General features: G+C 54.4%; 8 protein-coding genes across 8 annotated transcripts; 5 read left to right on the forward strand and 3 right to left on the reverse strand.

Moving 5' to 3' along the window:
* CABS01_00011 (fungal specific transcription factor domain-containing protein) lies at nucleotides 1–2,684 on the forward strand (the record flags this gene model as incomplete). Its single annotated transcript, XM_060533395.1, has 5 exons — nucleotides 1–412; nucleotides 468–676; nucleotides 740–1,091; nucleotides 1,151–1,832; nucleotides 1,886–2,684. Coding segments are annotated over 5 exons (2,454 nt in total), but the record flags the coding sequence as incomplete, so codon positions are not given.
* Nucleotides 2,685–4,116: 1,432 nt separating this feature from the next.
* On the forward strand, nucleotides 4,117–4,943 carry CABS01_00012 (uncharacterized protein; the record flags this gene model as incomplete). Its single annotated transcript, XM_060533396.1, has 2 exons — nucleotides 4,117–4,761; nucleotides 4,839–4,943. The coding sequence occupies 2 exons, from the start codon at nucleotides 4,117–4,119 to the stop codon at nucleotides 4,941–4,943; spliced, it is 750 nt and encodes a 249-aa protein (XP_060405910.1).
* Nucleotides 4,944–7,878: 2,935 nt separating this feature from the next.
* CABS01_00013 (OPT family small oligopeptide transporter) lies at nucleotides 7,879–10,633 on the reverse strand (the record flags this gene model as incomplete). The annotated part of the gene is made up of 5 exons (XM_060533397.1): nucleotides 7,879–8,366; nucleotides 8,433–8,674; nucleotides 8,737–8,942; nucleotides 8,998–9,752; nucleotides 9,805–10,633. The coding sequence occupies 5 exons, from the start codon at nucleotides 10,631–10,633 to the stop codon at nucleotides 7,879–7,881; spliced, it is 2,520 nt and encodes an 839-aa protein (XP_060405911.1).
* Nucleotides 10,634–12,676: 2,043 nt separating this feature from the next.
* CABS01_00014 (3-oxoacyl-(acyl-carrier-protein) synthase 2) lies at nucleotides 12,677–14,130 on the forward strand (the record flags this gene model as incomplete). The annotated part of the gene is made up of 3 exons (XM_060533398.1): nucleotides 12,677–13,081; nucleotides 13,139–13,861; nucleotides 13,969–14,130. The coding sequence occupies 3 exons, from the start codon at nucleotides 12,677–12,679 to the stop codon at nucleotides 14,128–14,130; spliced, it is 1,290 nt and encodes a 429-aa protein (XP_060405912.1).
* Nucleotides 14,131–14,952: 822 nt separating this feature from the next.
* CABS01_00015 (ubiquinol-cytochrome C chaperone) lies at nucleotides 14,953–16,029 on the forward strand (the record flags this gene model as incomplete). Its single annotated transcript, XM_060533399.1, has 2 exons — nucleotides 14,953–15,394; nucleotides 15,485–16,029. The coding sequence occupies 2 exons, from the start codon at nucleotides 14,953–14,955 to the stop codon at nucleotides 16,027–16,029; spliced, it is 987 nt and encodes a 328-aa protein (XP_060405913.1).
* Nucleotides 16,030–16,389: 360 nt separating this feature from the next.
* CABS01_00016 (dihydrofolate reductase) lies at nucleotides 16,390–17,232 on the reverse strand (the record flags this gene model as incomplete). Its single annotated transcript, XM_060533400.1, has 2 exons — nucleotides 16,390–16,920; nucleotides 17,098–17,232. 2 exons carry the CDS (start codon nucleotides 17,230–17,232, stop codon nucleotides 16,390–16,392), a joined length of 666 nt encoding a protein of 221 aa, XP_060405914.1.
* A 702-nt stretch (nucleotides 17,233–17,934) lies between these two features.
* Nucleotides 17,935–19,704, reverse strand: CABS01_00017 (uncharacterized protein; the record flags this gene model as incomplete). Its single annotated transcript, XM_060533401.1, has 2 exons — nucleotides 17,935–18,685; nucleotides 18,743–19,704. 2 exons carry the CDS (start codon nucleotides 19,702–19,704, stop codon nucleotides 17,935–17,937), a joined length of 1,713 nt encoding a protein of 570 aa, XP_060405915.1.
* Nucleotides 19,705–21,200: 1,496 nt separating this feature from the next.
* CABS01_00018 (ThiF family protein) lies at nucleotides 21,201–22,823 on the forward strand (the record flags this gene model as incomplete). Its single annotated transcript, XM_060533402.1, has 2 exons — nucleotides 21,201–21,579; nucleotides 21,643–22,823. 2 exons carry the CDS (start codon nucleotides 21,201–21,203, stop codon nucleotides 22,821–22,823), a joined length of 1,560 nt encoding a protein of 519 aa, XP_060405916.1.
* Nucleotides 22,824–23,402: the final 579 nt, after the last annotated feature.

Here is a 23,402-nt window from a genome sequence, read left to right on the forward strand (position 1 = left end):
TGCAACGGTGCTCGCCCTTGCGGCACTTGTACCAAGAGGAGTCTTCAGTGTACATACACGACTAGCAATGGCTCCGAGCAGACCGCCCCGGACCAATTAGCTTCTCCTTCCAAGCGTCGCAATATTGAAGAACTACCGACGGTGAAGCCAACAGCCCCAGATGGCTCACTCACATCTGAGAGCCCCGCGGCGGCCACGACCCCATGGGACTCGAGACCGAACCAACCAGTCAACGATGCGAAACCAGCCGCCGGATCTGATATAAAGCCATCTATCGAACAGGACCATGAAATGCTGGGAGTAGACCGCGAGTTCGACATTCGCTCCAGGCACAGCACCGCTTCAGGACCTGATGAAGAGACATCGCTCATGCAATCTACCAGAATGTTGCAGGATCCTACAGGCAGACTCCGTATGTATCCTATGCCAGGGCGTTGTATTTATCTTGTAACTAATCATACGATCAGTCTACGTTGGCGACTCGGCCTCGTTGGCTTACCTACAGCTCATACGAATGATTGTTGAGGCGAGCGTTGGGCCCAGCGACTTTACCCTGGACCCTAGCCGCCATAAGATCATGGAGGCGACCAGTGCTATCCCGGATAGCATTCGGCCTCCACATATCCTGCCCGACAGGGATACAGCCAACGCTCTGCTGGACTCCTTCTTTACGAACGTATGCGATTCCCCTGAGTACTCGGTACGACGCTTATGAGGTTTGGTTGCTGACTTGCTATAGACTCACGGCCTGATCGAGGTCTTTGACAGAGCAGCATTTGAAGAGTCCGTGGAGGCCTGCTACACAGATCCATTGGCAGCGCAATCTTCTTTCCTCTGCCTATTGCATTTGACCCTTGCTATCGGCACCGTCTTGGGGACGCCACTTCCCGGTAGCAAAGAAGACGTGATTTTCAAAAAGCTCCGAGCAAGTCGATATGACCGCGCCGAGCTATTCTTCAGGAGTGCCAAAGCTCTTGGCGACCCCATTTCCGGATTTGAAGATGCAGACTTTTGGTCTGTGCAGGCACTGTCATTGATGGCTGTCTATATGCTAGCGATATCCAAACGTAACGCAGCGTACGCCTACTTTGGTGAGGCCATAATCAGCTATCCCGTGCGGAACATCATAGCTAATGCTTTCATCTTTTAGGAATGGCGGTCCGTTCTGGCTTTGCTCTTGGCTTACACAGGGTCCACGAGAACCACTTTATTTTCAATGGCGAGGAGATTCGGCTCCGCCGTAACCTCTGGAGAAGTCTATTCGTTCTCGATCGGTTTCTCGCGGCATCACTAGGCCGACCGGTCGCCATTGACGAAGAAGAGTGCTCTGTAGATGCGCTTTTGGTGTTTGAAAAAAACTCCCAAGGGGAATTGATCCGTGTTACGGATCCCGACGATGGGCTCGACGCCGCCGTGCGATCTTGTCGGATCGTTGGGCAGATTCTCAAGAAGATCTACGCCCGCCGGCGAATTTCGGTCCGCCTCGCTCAAGAGATCTGGGAGCAGTGCAACACCTGGTACACTACTCTGAGCCCCGAATTGGCGGGTGGGCGGGTGGCCGCCGATCCCAGCAACCCCGCTCAGGGCATCGCGGCTCTGCATGTCAACCTCTTATACTGCCACTCTATTCTCTTACTGACTCGTCCATTTTTTCTCTGCCTTTTGAGTAAAGTTCACGGCGAGCGAAGCGGTCTTGCTCTCCCGGTCCCCCGCTGGATCAACCGCATGTCAAAGTATTGCGAGGCATGCTTACACGCTTCTAACCAGACAATCATCTACGTGCAAAAGGCGTTTGAGAGCAACTACCTTCCTCAACGAAACCCCTTTGTTCTGTATGTAAATACGAAATGGACTGCAAACTGCATTATGCTAACATTTCACCCAGCTACTTTCTCTTCGCCGCCTCACTCGTCATCCTGAGTAACGAATTTGCATCTATATACCCCAACCCGACTTACGCGGCCTCGATATCTAATACCATTGCTATTATGCGGTATTGTGCTACCAGCGACCCGCAGGCTAGTCGACTCCTCTTCATCCTCACATCTTTCCGCAACGTCGTCTACGAATTACAACAGAAGAAGACCGAGCAGCCAGCCATGCCCGCGCCCCCAATGCTTTCCCCGACATCCCTCAACGACCCCATAGGCACCATCTTCAAGTCTTCACGTAAGAATTCGCTGGCTGCCACAGTATCGGGCATGACAGGAAACAAAGCCAAGCCAATGGCGCCACCGCCGCTGTCAATGAAGACGGACCATAGCTTTCCTACGTCTACAGGCCCGTCAGCCGTCGCCTCGCCGGCCGGTAGTACCCCCAGCATGTCACAAGGTGACCAAAGTGCGCGGATGGGTGGTGACTCGGACACAGGTGATGGAGAGCTCGAGTTCGATCAGCTTTGGGGCTGGTCAGCTGTGCCCAACGCAATATCTAGAGGGCCTCATGCGTTGGGGGCAGCGGTGCCAGCTGGCGCCGGAGTGCCTCCCGTCGCGGTAGCCGCGGTTGCAGCTCCGACCGTGAACGCACCTGTGTTCTCTGCGCAAGGCCCCGGCCAGCAGCAGTTTCAAGGCTTTGCGAACTACGTTGTGCCTGGCGGTCCTAACGGTGCTGGGGTGCCAGCGGCCGGGCCTCCGGGGTACACGGCCCCCAGTGTACCAATGTACGTTCCGGCAGAATACTCCTAGTATGGGTAGTTCTGGAAGTCTTTTGGGGCACCTGGTCTGCAGTGGATATGACAGCCAGCAGCATATTTGTCGAGCCAAGCCTGAGGGCACAGAAAAGTGATTTTGGAGGCAGCAAAGATACCCAGAGGATGACGAGGAAGGCAATCATTTCTATTCAACAAAACCTAGATTAGGGGGAAACGAAGAGGTGTTTCAACGTCATGAGTTGACTTCTGGTTCGTTTCGGAGGAGCCATTGTGACGAATACTGTATTTTACTGCTACGAGGGCCGGACTACCGGTCGCGATGATAGAAGTTGGAGACTCGGGGGAAAAGGGATGAACAATGCCAAGCAACAAAGTTAAGTGGGAAAACACTAAAGGAAAAGCTCTACGCCGGGCTAGAGAATACCAAAAAGTTTCATGTTATTTGCTTTCATTTCGGCAACCGACGAGAAGTAAGGCTGCGTGTCTGACTAGATACTAGATTACCTTTGTAGCTACGGAGGATATTGCAATGCTCTTGTTTGTCACTTCTGTCAATTTTATAAGGTTTTTTTTTCTCTTTTTGCTCAACTGCGAGACAGGCTCATAGTCGACTTGATGCTGCTCATGATCTCGTTGTAAAAGGAAGGGGGGGTTTTATTTTTAAGGTATATTTTTTTGTAGTTGGCGGATTACTGGCCCCCAAGAAGCGGCTTGCTATAGTCGTTGTCGTTGTCGTCGTCATTGTTCTCCTCCTCCTCCTCCTCGCCATCAAGGGGTCAAGGACAGAGGAGAGATAAGGTGGGACCGGGTCGAAGAGGAGTAGGAGGAGGAAGAGGAGGCGGTCATCGGTATTTTGAACTAGAGATTCCATTAAGGTAATCTCGTTGACGAGAGGCTCGGGGGCGGAGAGTATCGAGGGAGGAGTTGGGTTTCGGTTCGGTTCGGTTCGATGTCGTTGAGGAAGTGAGGAAAAGCACCTGCTGCGAGTTGGTTCTCCTAGTTGAGTCAGAAAGTCTTCACTGGTGGCCACTCCGTTAAAACGAGAGCGTAATGTGTAAGGGTGTGCGTCTTGGGTCTAGGATGAAGCTCGTCTAATGATTGAGATGCAGAGATCGGTCCCTTCGTCAGAGATTCACAGACCCAATATGCTCAGTTTCTGGAGGCAGACGTCAAGAGATCACTGTTCGACGGGCACAGAGCAGAAACAAGAAGACGAACGATATGATAGGCTGGATGCGGCTACTCTCTTCTCATTTTCGGGAACCATATCTAGTGGCTAGATTTACTATGGGAAACCCAGCTCAGTACCTTGGTCCTTAGCTGGTGGTGCTTTCGACCGGCCGGCCGTCAAACCTCCGAGCCGGCCGGCCCGGACTCCCTGCCCCCCCCTTTTCGCACCAGCGGCTTGACGGCGCCCGAGTATCCTCCACCTGTGCTATCTGCGAATACTGTGGACTTGAGCCGCAATGTTGGGGGCCGGCTCAGGAACAAAGTTTCCGGCACCAACGAAGAGCGTGGCCGCCACAGCGCTCTGGCGGAGTCTAGACTCCCCGTTGGGACTTGATGCGTGGCGTAGATGGCGGTCCCTCGGGGGCCACGAGGAGCGCTACCGCATATCTAGCGCCAGGAGCACCAGCCCTGTAGCGTTGATTCAACTACTCAGCTGCTCGACACACTATCAAGTCACACTAATGCAGTTGGAGATGAGGCTGACAGCTGAGTCCCGTCCATGGTGTCATTTCCCCTACGGACACCTGCTGTTGTTCACGATTCTGAGTCCGTACGACGACGTTGACATTACCAGGGACTTCGATAATCAATTGGGGGCATGTGGACCCCGGGAGATCCGCCCCTTGATTGCGCGGGATCACGATAGATCACCGCCACGTGTCTCAGACTCCAGCCCTCTCCTCCTCAGCTTCTCCCAAGTTTCCTTCGGCTTGTTCTGCTTCTTTCCACGCTCCTTCTTCACGGTGAGACATTTGGGAAGACGACTAGCAAGACATGACAGGGGAGGGAAGGTTAGGGGGCGTCTTCTTCTCGAAGTCTCGCGGGAGTCCCGCGACGGTTTTGGCGGCAACTTCGATTGGAATGTCATTCCAGATACGGGGGTATGGTATTGGTAGGGCAAATTAGCTTCCCACCTCTATCCAGTGACTAATTAGCGTGAGCCGCGCGCGACTGACAGCTTTCTTCGGAGGAGGCCGTTTCTAGGCGGCGTTGGAACTGGGGAGGGCGGTGTGAGACTGGTGGTGGTGGTGGTGGTGGTGGTGGTCCAACGGCGAACCCGTGAGGTAACAGCCAATCCGTGATCGCTGATCAGTGATGCCAAATTGGAGAAAGTCTCGGCCCTATATTTCTTCGTACGATCTATGCATACCGGCGTGGAGACTCGGGCAGAAAGAAAAAAAAACCCGGGAAAGAAGGAATAAGCAAGCTCAGCATTCGGTGGCATTCCAGGCATGGTTCTAGAAAAGAGAGGGAGAAACTGGAGGCGGGTTGAATCTGTCATGCAAGGGGGCATGTTAGCACCGATCCTGATCCTGATCCCATCCTTCATCTATACTCCATGACATAGCGACATGCGTGACACGGTTCGAGCACATGACAAAAGTGCAAACAACGCTGCAGCAACTCTAGCTCTGTATGCGGATGTCAAAATAAAGTGGGAAAGAGTGGCTGGACCGAAGTTGCATCGCATTTGGCCGCATCAATGTGGCCGTTGTTGCCTGCCCCCGGGAACACTCGGTCAAAGGGGCATATGCAGTCATGTATGCAGTGTGTGCATCGAACGACTTCATACTGCTTACATCATGAGCTTCAAGTGAGGCCGCCGGGGGTTACGGCACGGGACCCAGCCAAACTGCCGTTGGTTGCTGTACCCGGTTCCGCAGACTTTGACAGGGCCTGCCGTGGCGTTCACCAACTCGCTCCATTTCGACAATGGGCAAACTCGGCGAAATAAAGAATGCAACATTGGCATCAACGGCAGCCAACAAGAATTCAAAAAGATTGGGGACCTGCGGCTCTCAGATCCCCGAAGAAGCTACTGTTGCCGAAAGCCCACATCAAGAAGCTTGAACTTTGAAAAGCCCATGGAAATCTCATCCTCCTCCCCCACTCCGGCCGGCATCTCTCAAGCCTGCAGGCGATTCGTAATGACAATTCGAAAAGACGATGTCAGCTGTAGCGGGATCCACCCATTCGGCCGGTATTTCGTATTGCGGGATTGGAGTTTGGGAGGGGACTGGTAATCCCATTCATTTTCTTGGCAATATATCAGACTTTTGAAATCTCCAAGACGTATCCGTACTCGACCGGGCGTGGCTAACCGCGGACTCTCCGCAAGCAGAAAAAAGCCTTTCCCTGGTTCCGGCTGAAGTACGGATATTTGTGTCCTGTTTGGAAGAAGTTCTGCCCTTGTTGAGGAGCCTCGTTGATTAACACGACACAAAGTCCAAACTGACAGCTCGTTTACGACAGCGAATCCCGTTTTCCTGTATGCCGCTTTGCCAATCAATGCTCGCACTCTTTCAGATGAAATCCGTTCCAGACTTAAACATGATCTGCTTACAGGAAACAACGCTCAAAAGTCGAAACAGAGAGCGAGCTCCACTTCAAAGCGACTCCATCCTCACTGGCACTTTTCGCCCCCGACAAAAAAAGCAACCCACCGGTGCCACTTTCGAGAGTCAATGGAACGGCAAACAAAAAATTGGTCTTCCTCCCCACTCACACTACGACGTTCAGGTCGGGTCCCTGCGAGGCGCGTGTTGCCCGCGCTCCGCCCCGCCGAACCGCGGCCGACCCCGTAAGGGATCCACCCAACGGCCCCGGCGGCTCAAGACCCCCGAATCGTTAGCGCCAATAAATAACCCGCCGCGCGCGCGTTGGAACATTTCGTACCCGGGTCCCACCCATCAAAAGTCGTCTTTTTTTCTTTCCATTCTCCGTCCCTATTGCCCAGGTTGTCCATCCATGATCCCTATGCCAAGGTGGAGGAGGAGGAGGAGGAGGAGGAGGAGGAGGAGCGTGCGGTAAACACATTATCAGCCCACTTCCGCTGCGACGTCGTTGGTTTCGGGTCCCCGAGATCCTAGATGTGAGATCTGCGTGTTTCTCTCCCACTCTCGGGCTCGGAATGCCGAGCTTGCATTAGGGCCCGAGACTCGAGTGAAATAAATCATGAAGTACCTTGTTCATAGCGCGGACTAGTCATGCGATGATGGTCCATGGTGCCGTCGAGTTGAACGATAGCCTGTCCCTTCGTGTGCTTCTGGGCTGTCTTGTGGCGTCGAGGCGTAGCCCGGCTGAAGTGGTTGACCGATGTGCGTACCGAGGCGCAGGCGTAAGGATGTCGAGGTGTCACTGGCGTATCGCGATGCTCCGAACTTGATAAAAATCTAGCCAATTTTTGGCGGGATAGGCTTGCCGACGTTAATGTCAAACAGACAGCTTCACCTTCGTGAAGACGCCAAACGACCGTGTTGAGCCGTGTACTCACTAGGTGAAAGACGTTTACCCATCTCTGAAATCGAAAGTGTCCTTGGGTGACGTCTATCTCAGGAAGACGACGCCATTGGTGATTCCGAACGCGTGCTCTTACGAAGTGCTCTTTTCACAACCTACATCACCCTCTTTGTGTCGTGACACAAGAGGAAACATATGTACGTACATACGCTTGGACTTGTCGTCTCTATTGCAACATGCACGAATCTTTGGCCCCTCCATTGCGTAAAGCGGAAAGTAGAAATTAGACCCAACTCGCGTGAAATAGAGAGTATACACAATAAATAATCCATCCTTAATATTCGTGGTAACCAGCCCTTCTACCCATTTAATCATCCGTATCCAATGTCCACTGGGTCTTTCCGAGTAAACCCCCTTTACAAAATTGGGGGGGGGGGGGGGGGGGGGGGGAAGCCCCCACAAAAAAGGGGAGGACCCCCCCCGCTCCCCCCTCCGGTGCTCTTTTTTTTTGGTGTCTTTTTGGTACATATCTCCTCTTGATACCTATTTTTTGTCCCACCCGTCGTATTGTCGCGTTTGGGACAACGTAACCCCCGGGCGTGAGGGGGGGGGGGGGGGGGGGGGGGATAGGCAGGAGCCACATGGAACATGGGACATGTCCCCATGTCTCTCTCCTAGTGTTCCCTTGTTTTATGGCTCTTTAGTGATACAAGTCCCTATTTCAAACCTATTTTGACGCCGAAAGCTATTGTCGATACTCACCAGCTTGTCGGACCAAACTTTGTTCCAGGCGCGGGCGTCGCCTGGATAGCCGTGCCCTGCGCGTCCATCGTTGCAGTCACGATATCGTTACCCCACCATTTAGGCGGCTCAATTTTGTTAAGCGTGAAAGCCAAGAAGATGACGAGCGTGGCGAGCGCCAGGCCGAGGTCGAGACCCGACGAGGTGAGGTAGTTGAGGCGCGACCACCAGCCAAAATGCTTCTTGCGAATGTGGTGCTGGAAGACGTAGCCGACGATGCCCCAGGAGAGGTAGTTGAGGGGCGTCGCGGGAGGGATGGCGCCGGCACCGCCAAAGATGAGGGGCGCCATGAGGTACTTGACGGGAGACTTGGGCCACTTGAGAGCGGCGAAGTAGAAGATTACGGGGAGGATGGCGCCGAGGCCGAAGAAGATGAAAAGGCCGGAGTAGACTTGGCCCGGGGAAAACATGCGGGCGGGACCGATGAGACCCCAAATTACGGATGCTGTGGACGGGGGCTGTTAGTTTTGTGATACGGGAGGGAGTGGGTTGAGGGGTAGGGACGACGTACCGGCAAAGAAGACGCGGCCGCCCGGGCAAGAGAACTTGTTCTCCTGGTGCGGCGTGCAGACATCGGGGATGTTCTTCAACGCGGCGTTGAGCACGGCGATCTGGATGAAGCAGGAGAAGGTGGTTGCGACGACTTGGCACATGAACATGGTTCTTGGCGGGATCTTCATGTAATGGCCAAACTTCAAGTCAGAGACGAAGCTGAGGGACTGGGACATGGTGATGTAGCCAAAAGTCTTGAAGCTGTGTAACTTGTCAGCACAAAACGAGTCGATGAAAGTCGATTAGAACACAGTGTAACTCACATCATGAGTGCGAGAGGTCGCCCAGGTTGGATGTAGCCGTAGATGAACTCCGTCAACACATTCAGACCAATCTGGTTGTTCGTGACAGCCTGAATAATGCCAATGGGCAGCGAGAAGCCGAACGAAATGGCCACCGCCAAAAGGAAGGCCCACCAGGTCAGGTTGGTCGGGTAGTACAGAACAGTCACGAAACCTAGACCAAGCATCTGCACGCGTGTTAGTGCATGATGACGGACCACAAAATCCAGCAAAGTTACTTACGATCACGAAGAGGCCCATGTACCACCAAGTCGGCGCCTCCTTGTACTTCCTCATGAGCTTCATGTGGATATCGGGCTGCTCCTTGTTGCTGTTCCTGTACTGGGCCCAAATCTGCTTTCCGTTGTGCAGATAGGTGTAGACGATCAAAGAAGCGATGGCAGCGAATGACAGACCGTACGACATGGCGAACGTGGTGCTGATGAACAGCGGTGAATAGTTCTTGTACGCCTCCTCGTTCAGTGTGAGCTGAGGGGTAAGGATGCGAGACGTGTTGTACGGGTTACCCGTGTTGTCGTACGTGCCCGAGTCGCTCATGGGCAGGAACTGAGCGTACCACACACCGCTGTAGTGGAAGACGGAGCAGCCGATGATGAAGAAGGTGACAACACCGATGAGGGTGTTGGCAATGGCGTGCCATGGGGGAATGAGCGGGGAGCCAACGAATCCGGAAATCTGAGTCCAGTCGAGAGTCAACGGCAGAAGTGACAGACCACTCGTTCCACCAAATAGCTGGTTGATGATAACATTGTTCGGGGCAATCCAGGTGGCGAATGCCATGATACTAAGGAATTGCGCGAGGAAGCCGGGGATCCAATAGTAGCAGAATGAGCCAAGAACAATGATACCGAACCACTTGTATCGAGGCATGCTGCCACCAATGAAAGTGGGATCGGGTCTGTCATTCGTCTCGTACATGGCATTCATCAAAGTGACGGAGACCAAGTTTCCGGGCCAGATCATAGCAGCCGGATAGACTGATAGTAAGGTTAGCGAGCCTAAATCTGAAATTTCTTGACGAGTACGCACCGAGGAACTTTCGCATGATGCCGGCAATTCCGTAACCCAAGGACTGAGTGGAAATGGTGAGAAGCAGTTGAAAGACGATGCCAAAGTCTTGCTTGTAAAACACCAGCTGGGCCAGGATAATGTCGGTAGCGTATGCAACCGAAAAGGAGACACCAGCCATCACGACAATGATGGAGTGCTCCTTGATGTTGAACGGTCCCGGGTTCAAGCTCCACTTGATGCCAAAGGTCTTGAACTGCTTCGTAGGCATCACCTTGGCCCAACCCTGACCGATAGGCCATGCAATAATCTGCGCAATTAGAGGACCAAGACCGATGGAAGGCTGTCGTAGTGAGAACAAGGTGTTCATTGAGGCACCAACAGTGACCAACATGAGACCGATAGTCCAGGCTCGGATGGTGTTGCAGGGCATATCTTCGTCGTAGTTGCGAACGGCTGCGCGTACTTCGGGATACGGTGAGTCCTCCTCCTCCTCCCTCTTCATAGCCAGCTCATCGTCGACCTCTTCGATTGGCGTCGATGCCGCGTTACGAATTCTCGTCTCGTACTCTTCGGGCAGATTCGGATCTAAGAGAAGTTCATGTTCGGACCCTTGCTCATCTTCATCATCATAGCCGTGATAGACACTTGACTCACCCCATTGCGAGAGCCTCTCTTTCAAGTCCTCGACCGGGTCACGGTCTGAGAATCTTGAGGTGGTAGAGTCGGCGGGATTGATCTCGCGCCCACTGACCTCCACCTCCGCTTTGGTATCGAGCCCGCGATCGTTGTCCGCCATCATGGGTCCTGAAGCCGTACCAGACGACTTGCCATTAGATGGTTGGGGCATGTTGAAAGTATTCCCAGGAGTGTGGGAGCACAATCATCGACGACAGGGTCAAAACGTCCAAAAGCAGGAGGAGGCAGTGGGTTTCTATATAGGGGAGAGAGTCTAAAGTGTCTAGGCGGATGGCGTTAGGAGAGAGAGTGTGTGTGTGAGAGGCGGGAGACGGGAACCCGCAGAGGTACGAGCTACGAGCGCCGATCCCAGACCAACATGAAGCAAAGGCTAAAAATGAGCCTCTGGTTGTACTCGATAAGCCTCTGGTATGTACAGAGTCTCTTTCGAGGCCTACAGTGAGTGTGGCGTGATTGGACCTGGGACTCGAATGAATCAACCTCGCAGGTGCTTAGTAGTGCCTGGTACGCAGGAGGGCCGACCCCGTGCTCTCAGGAAACAGGGTGATGCTCGGCAAGAAAGGACGGGCGATCCGCAGACTGGGATCAGACTAAAGGATGGCGAGGGTGAGTGAGGGCGATGACTGGAGCGAATAATGGTGGAGGGGTGTGATGCTGTGGGATGATCGGACGGCCAGAGAAGTCGAGGGAAAGACGAGGGCAAAGGCATGAATGGGGGCTAGTCTCAAGGAAGGCGAGTTTCCCGACTGGTGACACTGCTCGGACAAGAAGATTGGGATCGAAGTGGTTGCAGAGTTCTCATAGGACGAGTGGTCATTGATGATAAGAAGGGAAACAAATGCGACGCTGAAACCAAGCTGCGGCACAACTCAGCACAGATGCAGTGTGGTGTGGCGACTCGAGGCCCGGATACAGAGCCGCAAGTTTGCGGGGATGGACTTGATGAAGGCGGACGTTGAGTTTTGCAGATGCCGAAATGCGATGGGAGACCCTGCAAGGCGGGATGGCCAAGCTTCCGAGTGTGCCCTCTGTTGGTGTGTGTTCCTGTGTTCCTGGCGGGCTCGTTTGTTTCTCTTGGCTGCTCAACCTGGCGATGATAACGATTTGGAATGCCGGGAAGACGTCGATGTCTGAAACGTGGCTCAATGGAACGGTTGGTGAGATGAGATGTCGTCTTCCAGGGATTGGCGATCTTTGAATGGCTGGACTAGTTCACCTCCTGGAGTGAGGTTGAGCAGGATGATCCGATGGTGCGGTAGAGGATGTCACCTCCCAGTCTCATGAGGCTGCAATAAAGAAGCAAGTTAAGAAAAGCTTCTTTTACATGGAAGCAGCGTCGGCTTGTGGGAGACTACTGTACGTCAAGAGAAAGATGGGAAAGAAAGAGTGAGTGAGAGTGAGAGCACATGCGCCAGTCGCAACGTGTGTCGTTGCGCAGCGTTGCGTTGCGTTTCCGACGCAGAGGCCAAGGTCCCCGGTTCCAGCCAATCATCTGACACCTAAGAGGCTGAATCCAGAATTCCAGACCCAAAACCCCCATTGAGGCGACGTTAGTGTCCCCCGCTTCCCGCTGCACTTGTCCCCCGCCGCCATTTAGGCCCAGGGCATTTCGCCCAAAAGGGGGTCAATGGAACTCAAGATAAGGTACCATCCATACCTTACGCTACTGAGATTCCGACACTGTGTCCTCAGCACCAAAAAGCCCCCTTTTTAGCTGTACGTTGTTCGCTTTGACAGCCCCTGACAGCACAGTGTTTGCATGCAGCCCCTGCAGCGACAGGTCGACAATCTGCACTTATCGACACCTCACCGTAGCGAGTGCCGGTACGTACTCTCCCATCAAGAACGCGCTAAACTGCATCTGTGCGGCGCAGCAGAAGCGACCCGACCGCGGTTTTTCCTACATCTCTACTAACCTATCCGTAACATTGTTCCGACTTCACCTGTCCTACAGACCGCACAACCGTCCTTCACCATCGCTGCCGGCTTAGCCATTGACACGGAGGACCCTACCGTACCAAATCACCATCATCCCTACCTGCGATAGACACATCGCCCCAGCGCAGCCTCTCCCCTTTTCATCCCCGCCCTTTCCACTTTGTCGTTTGCTACCTTATTCCCCCCATTTACATGTCGGTGCGTCTGTAACTCAAAACGACACACAGATATTGACCCTGGCTATGGCACAAGAGTCATGCGACGAGTTGTCGTGACAGGGCTCGGCGCCATTTCGCCCTTCGGTGTTGGCGTGCGTACCACGTGGAAACGTCTGTTGGCTGGAGAATCTGCCATCACCAGTGTGGCTGACTTTGAGCCGCGAAGCCGCTGGAAAGATCTGACGAGCACAGTTGCTGGCGTAGTCCCCAGTCATGGCTCAGGTCCCGATCAGTGGCGGCCGGGTGACTGGCTGGACGCCACGGAACAACGTCGCATGTCCAAGTTTGCCCAGTACGCCGTAGCATGCGCCGACATGGCAATGAAAGATGCCGGGTGGAATCCGCAGAGCCAAGAGGACAAGGAGGCCACGGGCGTGTGTCTTGGCAGCGGTATAGGAAATCTCGAGGAAATTTACGAGACGAGCTTGGCCTTCAACCAACAAGTGAGATCTCGCTGCAGTGATCGACAAGCGAAGCCAAGCTAAAGTCTGTTCTGGTAGGGCTACAAGAAGGTTTCACCACTCTTCGTTCCCAAGATTCTCATCAACTTGGCCGCCGGCCATATATCAATGAAGTACGGATTGCAAGGCCCCAACCATTCCGTCACAACCGCCTGTACAACTGGTGCTCATTCCATTGGAGATGCGATGCGATTCATTGCTTTTGGTGATGCCGACGTCATGGTTGCCGGCGGAACGGAATCCTGCATCCATCCCCTGACCTTTGCTGGTTTCGGGAGGGCAAGGTCCCTCTCCACAGCTTACAACCACCACCCCCACGCCAGCTGTCGTCCCTTCGATCGCGACCGAAATGGTTTCGTCGTTTCGGAGGGGTCGGCAGTCCTTGTCCTGGAGGAACTCCAGCACGCCAAGGCCCGCGGAGCCAACATCTACGCGGAGGTGAGGGGCTACGGGTGCAGCGGCGACGCGCATCACATGACGGCCCCGCGGGAAGACGGACACGGAGCATTCCGCGCCATGAAGCTTGCTCTGAAGAACGCGGAAGTTCGACCGGCCGAGGTGAGCTACATCAACGCGCATGCAACAGGGACACAGGTCGGCGATGCGGCAGAAGCCTCCGCGATACGAAGCATCATGACAGGCGAGGAGGGTTACGCGGACGAGTCGCAGGTGACTGTGAGCAGCACCAAAGGTGCCGTTGGCCATCTGCTAGGGGCGGCTGGCGCCATCGAGGCCCTGTTCGCCGTGCTATCGGTTGCAGAGGTGAGTCGCGGCTATTTGGTTTCTGAAACCAGAACCTTATCTTCCCCAGACTTTTTTTGGTCTTTTTCTGCCCGACCGAATGTTTTCCTCTGACTCTTAATCAAAAGGATATCGTGCCGCCTACGCTGAACCTCGAGAATCCAAATGTCGGGGGATCCATGAATATGGTACCCCTCGAGGCACAAGCGAAACAGGTTAACGTTGCTATTTCCAACAGCTTTGGCTTTGGCGGGACGAATGCCTCGCTGGTTTTTTCCAAAGTGCGTTAAATGAGGACAGCCGTGCCGATAGAATCAGAATAACCATGCGATGACGGCTGCGCCCGCGAAATGTCTAAATTGGCTCTGGCTTAGACTCAGACTTTGGGCACACCATAAGAGAGGCTTTATGGAAAGCTTCGCATTGTAAGACTCGATGTATGATTGGTTACGAGAATTGTAGGAGATAGAATTGCCGACATACGTACGCGGCCACTACGAGCTTAATCTCTGCCCTAACATCAGATATGAGCGTTCCCAAGGCTCTGAATGACTTTAGGTGCGAAGTAACGAGCCTTGAATAAGGCTCATTGTGAGAAAGTGCGCTTTATGGGCCGTCCATGAAGTTCGACGACACCTTGGGGGGAAGAAAAGTAGCCGATTTCTGTTTCTAAACTACAGCATGCAAAACGCCAAGATCGAAGTCAAGGTAATTGAGCGTCGTTGCATTGTCAATCCAAAGAAGCTGAATGGTGTTTGCCTACAGTGTCTAGTCTTCGAGATAAGCACGGTACGCAGGCGTGGTGGACATGGCCCGAAGTTCCGCCGGCCTGGCATGTGCTAGCTCGAAATTTCCCATTCGATGTGTTCATGAACTTTTTTTTGGATGACGTCCAGACTTTTGGTGAGCTCCGCGTTTCTGGGCCCAAGCTGCTGGTCAACGTCCAATACCCCGATTCTCCGGCACACGAGACCTCGATTGACCGCATACACTTTCGAATCAATCGACGACCCCCTTTACACCCATCACCCACGCGACATTCCGAGATAAGACACGGAACCCGGTCCTTTCTCTGATATCCCTGATATCCCGAATCAGCAATAACCTTCAAGATGGCCTGCCAAAGCTGCCGATACCAGGCAAGACTCCTAGCCCGGAGCCTACGCGCCACCGCCGACCTGGCGTCCGCATCGCCGTCCCAGCAGACATCCATCGCCGCGACGGCGCGCCGAGCGGCGGCACTGACGACAACCAAGACCGGTGGCCCAGCCGCGACTACCACGACGGGAAGGAGGCACTTCAGCCAGACGGCGACGCGGCGGGACGCGGCGCCGTCGTCCGGCGGACTCAAGCAGGCCATTGCGTCGGGCATGATGGCCGCCGCGCCAAAGACCATGGCCGCGACCCTGACCACCTCCCGCCTCGAGGCGCTATACAAGATCTGTTCGTCGCCGGCGCTGTACAAGATCTCGGAGCAGGAGCGCGCCAAGGATATGGTGCGCATGACGGCCGAGGGGGAGGAGGTTGGAGACCCCATTGGGCCGTGGTTGCAATGTGCGTTTTAACTATTTCCTCTCTGCCTCCCATCCCTCCCATGTTTGAGTTGTAATCGCAGTGATACTGACACATCTACCAACACAACAGTCCTCGACCTCCAACCGGGTTTCAGCTCCTGGTCCCAAGCCACGATGCTGCACATGTACCTCGTCCTCGCCCGCCTGCGCTGCCTCGACCGCGACAGCTCCCGCAACCTGCAGCACCAGTTCATCGACCAGTTCTTCTTCGACTGCGAGCGCATGATGCACCTCAACCACGGCATGACCTCGTCCGCCCTCCGCCAGCGCTACCTCAAGGAAATCTTTGTCCAGTGGCGCGGCCTCATCGCCGCCTACGACGAGGGCGTCGTCAAGGACGATAAGGTCCTCGGCGCCGCCGTGTGGCGGAACCTGTTCAAGAGCCGCGAGGATGCCGACCTGCGACAGGTCGCTGCCGTGGTCGGGTGGATGCGCGCTACGCTGCAGGACCTCGAGGCGGCGCCCGTGGAGGACATTCTGGTGGCGCCGGCTAAAGTGTTCAAGAGGGATGTGAGGGAGATGTTTGCTCTTGTTGATGCTGTTGGGCCGCAGGTCAAGGGGGATGTTGCGAAGCTTGGGGGTGGCCAGGAGCAGGCGGCGGTAAAGGCGCAATAGAAGGATTCAGAGAGAGAGAGAGAGGGTGGAGGGTAGTCGTATGGCAGCGGATCAGACATTCTGAACGATTCGTGGGTCGCCGCAGTGTATCGGTTTTTGGGGAAGATGATGAGAATCATGTATAGCATTTGACGGACGTCGCAGACTGTAGAGCCTGGCATGGGGAAGGGAGATGCTGCAGGCCTTGTAATTTTGTACAATCACCAACGCATATTAAAGGTTCCCAGACAGAATGGAGGATCACGAATAAGATTCCATCCAACTCAGCTTTCCTTGCAAATGTAGTCATCTTATCGCTCCTTCCTGTACTATGAGATGAGCAAAAGGGAAAAGAATATTCATGACCCAAAGATTACAAGATCAAATCTTCTCCCACATCTGGAACTCATACCTTGTCCCATTCTCCTCAATCTCACCCCCCTCAACCTCCTCCCCAACCCACTCGTCAAGCCCCTTCTTCTCAACCTGAGCCCATTCGCTCCCCTCGCCCTCGCCGCCAAGTTTCAGCGGGAAAAACGCATCACACTCAAACTCCCCCATAACCCTCGTCAGCAGAACCCTCTTGGCCTCGGGCACCTCGAGCGCCGCGCCGTAAATCTGCGCGCCGCCAATGACAAACACCTTGCCCAGCTTGCCGGCCGCGGCTCCGCTGGCATCGGAGCGGAGGAACGCGAGGGCCTGGTCCAGCGAGGAGACCTTCACTGCGTCCTTTTCGAAATCCGTGACCGCCGCCGTGTCCGTACCTGCAGCCGAAGAAGAAGTGTCCAACGGAGCAGGGTGAGAGCGGCTGATGACGATGTTGAGGCGGCCTTTGAGAGGTCTGAAGCGGGGCGGGATGCTGTCCCACGTCTTGCGGCCCATGATTACGGCGTTGAGGGCGTCTGAGGGTGCCTAGTGCCCGATTGTCTTGTCAGCCGTAGAACGGTACTTGTGCGCTGTGATGAGGTTCTCATGCGATATCATGTCGCAATAGCCGCCAGTGAGACTAGGCTTCAAGAAAATGTTCAAGACTCCCATCTCCCATGAAGCGAGTTGAGCAAGAGAAGGAAGATATGGCCTTCTACGTACCTGCGGAGGAAGCCTCTTCGTCACGCGCGCAAAGTACGCCATCTCCTTCTTCAGTCCCGTCCACGGCAGGCCGCCCTTGGCGCCGATGCCCATGTTGCGCGTCGCCGCGACGATGAGCGTGAGTTCGTGGCTCATGATGGTTTTCTGGTGGATCTTCCTCCTTTTTAAGCGCTGTTCTGCCTTTTGAAAAACAAGTGGTTCCCTAGACCTGGATAATCCGCCAAAGAATGAGGGTGTAAAGTATGGCCTCGAGGGTGATAAACTCTGCTTTGGCTATTCCCTTGGTTGAGTGTAAGTGTGAGGTGCGTGGTGCACTCCGAGTTTTGCGCTAGCTGAGTGACAATTGGTGCCGGCCGATTGGTGGGCTCGTGTGGAATGTCGAATCAAAGGTAAGAATGAAATCAATTCATGACTGACTAACGACCACATTTACAACGACCTGGGTCTTTTTCTTAAGTCTTTGAACATTGAGAACCCATTTCTATAACGGAACACATCTTCTTGAGCTGTGGATATGATGGTAGTCGGTTCCTTGTACAAAACCTCTTTAGAACTACTTGCGGACCAGACTTGCAGCGTCAGGTATGTCACATCATACACTGCACTTTCAGAGGCACATGGAAATTCTTACATCATCTCCCAATCCTGGTATATTCGCACTTGGTATAATATAAGTGACTTCCGAGTCACACTTGACCAGCCTAGCTATTGCTGGCCACAGAACCTGAACGCCGTCGACGTGTTGGTCGAGAAAGTCATCCTGAGAATAGAACTATCCTCCCGTCATTAAGTTTTCGTAAACCCCTTTCCTTTCATTCCCTGGTCCACCACACCCATTCATCTCAACTCCACTGAAGGAAAATACCGCGGTCCAGCGAATCCTTTGGCAAGGACCGCTTGTATATCGATATTGCTGCCAGCCGCACGACTGCTACTCCACATCTTCAAGAGTATGAACCTTCCAGCAACTGGCGGATCAAAGCGTATTGTGCATTTGCTCTTGTCCTTCTCAATAAAGAACTTGGCATGCGGCGCCATGAGACCACGTCCACCACTGACAGCCCGAACAGCCTCCTGCGTTGCCATCTGATTCGCCTCAACAGCCTCTGCCAGTGACATATCAGTAGGGTCACGGCGCCGATTTGTGAAGGAATAATCTTCAAAGTCGGATGCAAATGGATTGCCGTCGTCGCTGCTGTCACTCTCAAACGGCAAGGACCCAATTCTATTGGGAGCAGTTCGATTCGCAGTGATTCTAGGCGTATCATCATCGTCGGTCTCTTCATAACTGCATTCGGTGGTGATGTTGAAGGGTGGCAAGTGTGTGGTGAATTCCGGCGGGATCTGTGCTGTCCGACTCTCATTTTCATCGTCATCGTGTCCCAGACTGTATAGCCGTCTCTGCCGAGTGTGCGTTCTCGTTACAGTCGTTCCGTCTTCGTGATGCCGTATTGAGATTATCGGGGCTAGTGCTCTGGTAGCCGTTGTGCGACCTGATCTCTGCGGAGCATATTGTATTTCGTATTCCGCCGTTCGTCTAAGAAGCTCATCCTGATTCATAGAGACAAAGATCATACCCTCCCGTACGCTACATGTATCTGTTAGATACAGCTCCCAGAAAATAGGGGAAACTTGAGATACTTACGGTGAAGAGTAATTCGATGCCGGCGCCTTTATGACAAGCTCCTTCAAGCTGAAAGCCGTACCACCTTGGTGCCGCAGAATGATGTTGCAGCGATTAGACTGTGTGCAGTATACAGTCTTGTCGTCCTTGAGGATGTTTTCGTGGGCGTGAAGGGTGGCGTTCTCATACAGTCCCCCATCACAGCTCATGATTTCCATCTTTAGTTGACCTGACTCGACCTGGCCATACCGTCCATATCGAAACCCCGTGAAGCTCTGGGCAATTCGTTCAGAGTCCAGCTTTCTCCTCTTCACCCTCCGATTCTCCTCCGGGTATTCCTCCGACGGAGGTAGAGGCGAAAGATTTGGCGGGGATTGATTGGGAGGCATCCTGGGCGGCGAAAAGGGTGAGGAGCTGTACTGGGCTCTCCTATTCCACAGAGCTCTGACTGCTTCCAAGTCGTCTTCCGTGCCGTCAGTTCGTTGACGCCCGCTAATTGTCCTGGTAGTTCTGTACCCAAAGACTGGGGGCAACTGGAGGGGTTGGCGCCGGGTGTTATCGTCGTCGTCTCGCTGGTCGTTCTGGTCGTTTTGCAAGATATCTAGCAAATTTGAGTTTTGGCTCCAGCCAAGGCTGTTGTTTCGGGAGAAACCAAAGTCGTCTTGCGCCTGAGACATAAATGCCGTGAAGCCACTCAAACTGTTGCCCACGAGCTCGTCGTACTCGGCCTGAAAATTCCGATCAGCCATGTGCCGCGTGAGCTGGTAGTAGGTTTCGGCTTGGTCCTGCGTAGTGTAAGGCTCAGGCTCCCAGGGATGTCGTCGTGTGGTGTTTGGGGAGAAGGTGAGGCGACTCGTGTCTCTAGAAATCGGCGGCAGTGGAGGAAGCCTGCGGTGTGGTGGCAGGGGCGGGTAGCCGTCGTCGTCTTCGTCGTCGTCGTGCCTCTGAATACGTTGGCTCGGGTCTGGCCGTTGTGACGACATGCTTCGTTGACGAAGGTTTCAAGGGCTTAGCGACGCACGCGCCAGGAGACAAACCGATCTGTGAAAGTCTCCTGGTGCTGCGCTCGTTACTGTCGACGTGAGATAGGCCACGGCGAGAGTGGGAGCGCCGGTTCGAGGGGTGGAAATTATGGGGTTTAGTGGGATCGAGTGAAGGCGGCCGAGCAGTAAAGATTCGTGATCCAGCTACCTAGAGGGTTATCGATCGGGGCGGCGACTAGAAGAGGGTAGAAGTGTCAATAGCCAGCAGATAAGGCGAGATCGTCGCACAGAAGAGGATGAGAGGCGTAGCCGCCCGTGGGAGTGTAACTTGGGCGTACAGGCTGAACCTCCTCCATCCACCGGGATTGCACTAACAAAGGTAGTGTACGCGAAGGGCGATCGTTGGCCCCAGTATTGACCCTCGTCGCAAGTAGTGAATCGAAGAGTGGTGGGAGTCTGGAGCTTTGGTTTTGGTGCTGTAGGTGGTAGAAGCGGGCAGAGTATGAGTGCAGACAAGAGGGCCAGACGGAGCTGGCGCGAACGGCCGTCGATGCAGCTCGGGTTGTGTCGTCAGCAGGTCGGCGGAAAAGCAAAGATGGTTGGTTGATGATACAAGTTGGAGTTGGACTGAAGTGCCGCTGACCGCTGGTGGTGGTGCTGTTGCTGGTGCTTGGATTTCTGTTCCTAGTCCCCCTCGATAGGAGGCGAACAAATGAGCAGACAGCCAGTGAAAGCGGTGGAATCGCCCTGCTGCACCCGCTAAAGAGAGACCCCCCTGGCCCTGCCCATCGCGGGGTTTCGTACCTGTAAGAACCAGTGAGGCAACGGGGGAGAGAGGGGCGTCGGCACCAAAATGCTACGGGATACATCATCTTAGTATGCAACGCTCTGCTAAGCTAAGGTACCACTTAAGCGTGGCCTTAGCGCGTTATCCGTGTTAGGGACGCCGAGGACTGCGTTCCATGCGAGCGTTCTACGTACCTACCTTACCTACCTACTTTAGGTACCGTAACAGGGCCGCCGCGTTAACAATTCTTTTGTCGAAGCTGCCTTCCTTGTCGAAGCTTGCTCTATTACCTGCCTCCTAAAGTACCTTAGCCTCGACCTCAAAGTGAACCCATCCCGTCCTCAGCCTTGCTTTGTGAGGTGAGAGGTCATACTCATATATCGCCATCACTTCCTTCTGTCTGGAATTTTTCCTTCTGGAAAATCCATCAATTTCTTTTTTGCTGCTTCCGTCATTGGATGAGCGAAACCTGCGATACCCCCTTCACATCTTTTACGACGGACTCAAAACCGATCTCACTTGACGCGGTCTCACCTCTCAACTCTCGCTTCATTGCGCCAACTCATCTCACGAGCCAAACGACGACGCGCATGACTTACTGAGCTGCCCTGACGATTCGCGACTCAATTCCACATGATACGAGGACAATATTCTTTTTAGATCCACACATTCTCATCAATCGACATCACTCTTATCTCACGACTTCATCATGGAGGAGCAAACGCAAACGAAGGAGACGCCGGTGCAAGAGACGCAGGCGCAGCAGCAGCCAGCACAGCAACCCGCACAAGAAACCGCGGCCCCGAGTAGCAACGCGCCAGCTCAGGAAACCGCTCTGCCTCACATGCCTTTTCCCAATCCCTCCAACGGGTTCGATCCTAGCATGCAAGCCGCGCCAATGGACCAGGTACTCCCGGAAGCGTTGCAGGAAGTCATCCCCGGAGCCATGCCCGGCATCCTTCCCGGCATGTTGCCCACGGGCGAGATGTTCATGCCTCAGATCCTCCAGCAGAACGGACAGCAGCAAATCTTCATGGGCAACGACATGCTTCCAAATATCCCAGCTCCGGCGCCGGGCATGAGCGCAGGTACGTAGGCCTGAGCCATCTACCTACATGAGACCGTTCGGACAAACTGACAGTTTCTACTAGATGAAATTGCGCTCTACGACCGTCAAATCCGCCTCTGGGGCATAAAGGCCCAGGAAAAGATCCGCAACGCCAACATCCTCCTCATCACAATGAAGGCCCTCGCCAACGAAATCGCAAAGAACCTTGTCCTCGCCGGCATCGGCTCCCTCACCATCCTCGACGGCGCCCCCGTCTCGGAATCAGATCTGGGCTCCCAGTTCTTCCTCTCCGAAGAGGAGCACCACGTCGGGCAGAACCGCGCCCAGGCCGCCGCCGCCGCCATCCAGAAGCTCAACCCGCGCGTCCGCGTCCACGTCGACGCCGAGGGCATCAAGTCCAAGGGCACGAGCTACTTCTCCGCGTTCGACATCGTCATCGCCACCGACCTCGACCCGGACTCCCTCAACATCATCAACACAGCCACCCGCCTGCACCAGCGCGCCTTTTACGCCGCCGGCACCCAGGGCCTCTACGGCTTCGTCTTCTCCGACCTCATCGAGCACGACTACGTCATCGAGCGCGACCTCGGCAACATCGCCACCAAGCTCGCGCCAGAGACGCGGACCCGCAGCGTCGTCGCCGTCAACACCAAAAAGGAAGGCGGCAAGACCATCGAGATGGTGACCAAGCGCGAGCTCTACTCGACCTGGTACCTCGCCAGCGACGGCGCCACCCTGCCCGACGAGTACGCAAAGAGCGCGCGCAGGAAAAAGGCCGTCAGCCCCGTCATCTCGTGCCTGCGCGCCCTCTGGGACTTCCAGGTGCTCAACAGCGGCCGCCTCCCCAGCCACACAAAGGAGGACCTCGGCCTCTTCACCAAGCTCGCCACGGCCAAGCACGCCCAGCTCGGCCTGCCCTCGGAGACGCTGCGCTCCGAGGTCCTGCGCGGCTTCCTGCAAAACATCGGCAGCGAGATGGCCCCCGTCACCGCCATTCTCGGAGGCCAGCTGGCGCAGGACGTCATCAACGTCCTCGGCCAGACGCAGCAGCCCATCCAGAACATGGTCATCTTTGACGGCAACACCATGGAGGCGTCGGTCCTCCCGCTCCACCCCGTCGGCGAGCTGGGACGCGGCCTCCTCTCGCTCGCTGCTCCCGCCGGCCTCATGCCGAATGGCGGGGGCCTGATGCCTGCTGATCCCAGCATGATGATGAGCATGGATGGTGCGGTGGACTTCAACAACCAGATCCTCACGCAGTAGTCTGCCAGGCAGTGGTTTAGACATTTGCGGTTGTGTGTATGTGTATAACAGTTTCTCGCGAGGGGTCGGCGATGATGGCAGAGAAAATTCGTCCTGAACATCCCTTTTCGCCGGTGCGGAAAAAAACAAAAATGGCTCGGATACATGTAATATCAGATACACTGTAATCAGAACACAAAATTGAAGAGGCTCACGCTCCATTTGCATTATGTTCTTCTGTTGAAACTTTATGAAACTTCCAGAACTGTGACTCCGGTTCCTCCCTCAATGACCTCGCGAACTCCAAGCAATGCCGCTTTCTCCTAGCATGCAAGGCTGCAGTGATTATGCGAAGTTCTATGAGAAGTGTGAATAAGGCCTTTCGAGTAAGCAAACAAGCAGCTGTGTGCTCTCTCTCTCTATGTATGGACGATAAGAATCGTCTCTCTGAAGCTATTCTCGACTTCGTCTGTCAGGTATGTATGATGATCTTGAGAGTAACATATAAGCTAATCCAAATTAATAGCAAGAAACAAACACAGACTTATAGTGGCTCTCCGATTTTGCCTCCAAGCAATCGACGAGCTCACCTTCGACTAG

The sequence above is a fragment of the Colletotrichum abscissum genome (genome assembly GCF_030869225.1).
Source record: "Colletotrichum abscissum strain IMI 504890 chromosome Unknown Scaffold_1.1, whole genome shotgun sequence".
Lineage (NCBI taxonomy): Eukaryota > Fungi > Ascomycota > Sordariomycetes > Glomerellales > Glomerellaceae > Colletotrichum > Colletotrichum abscissum.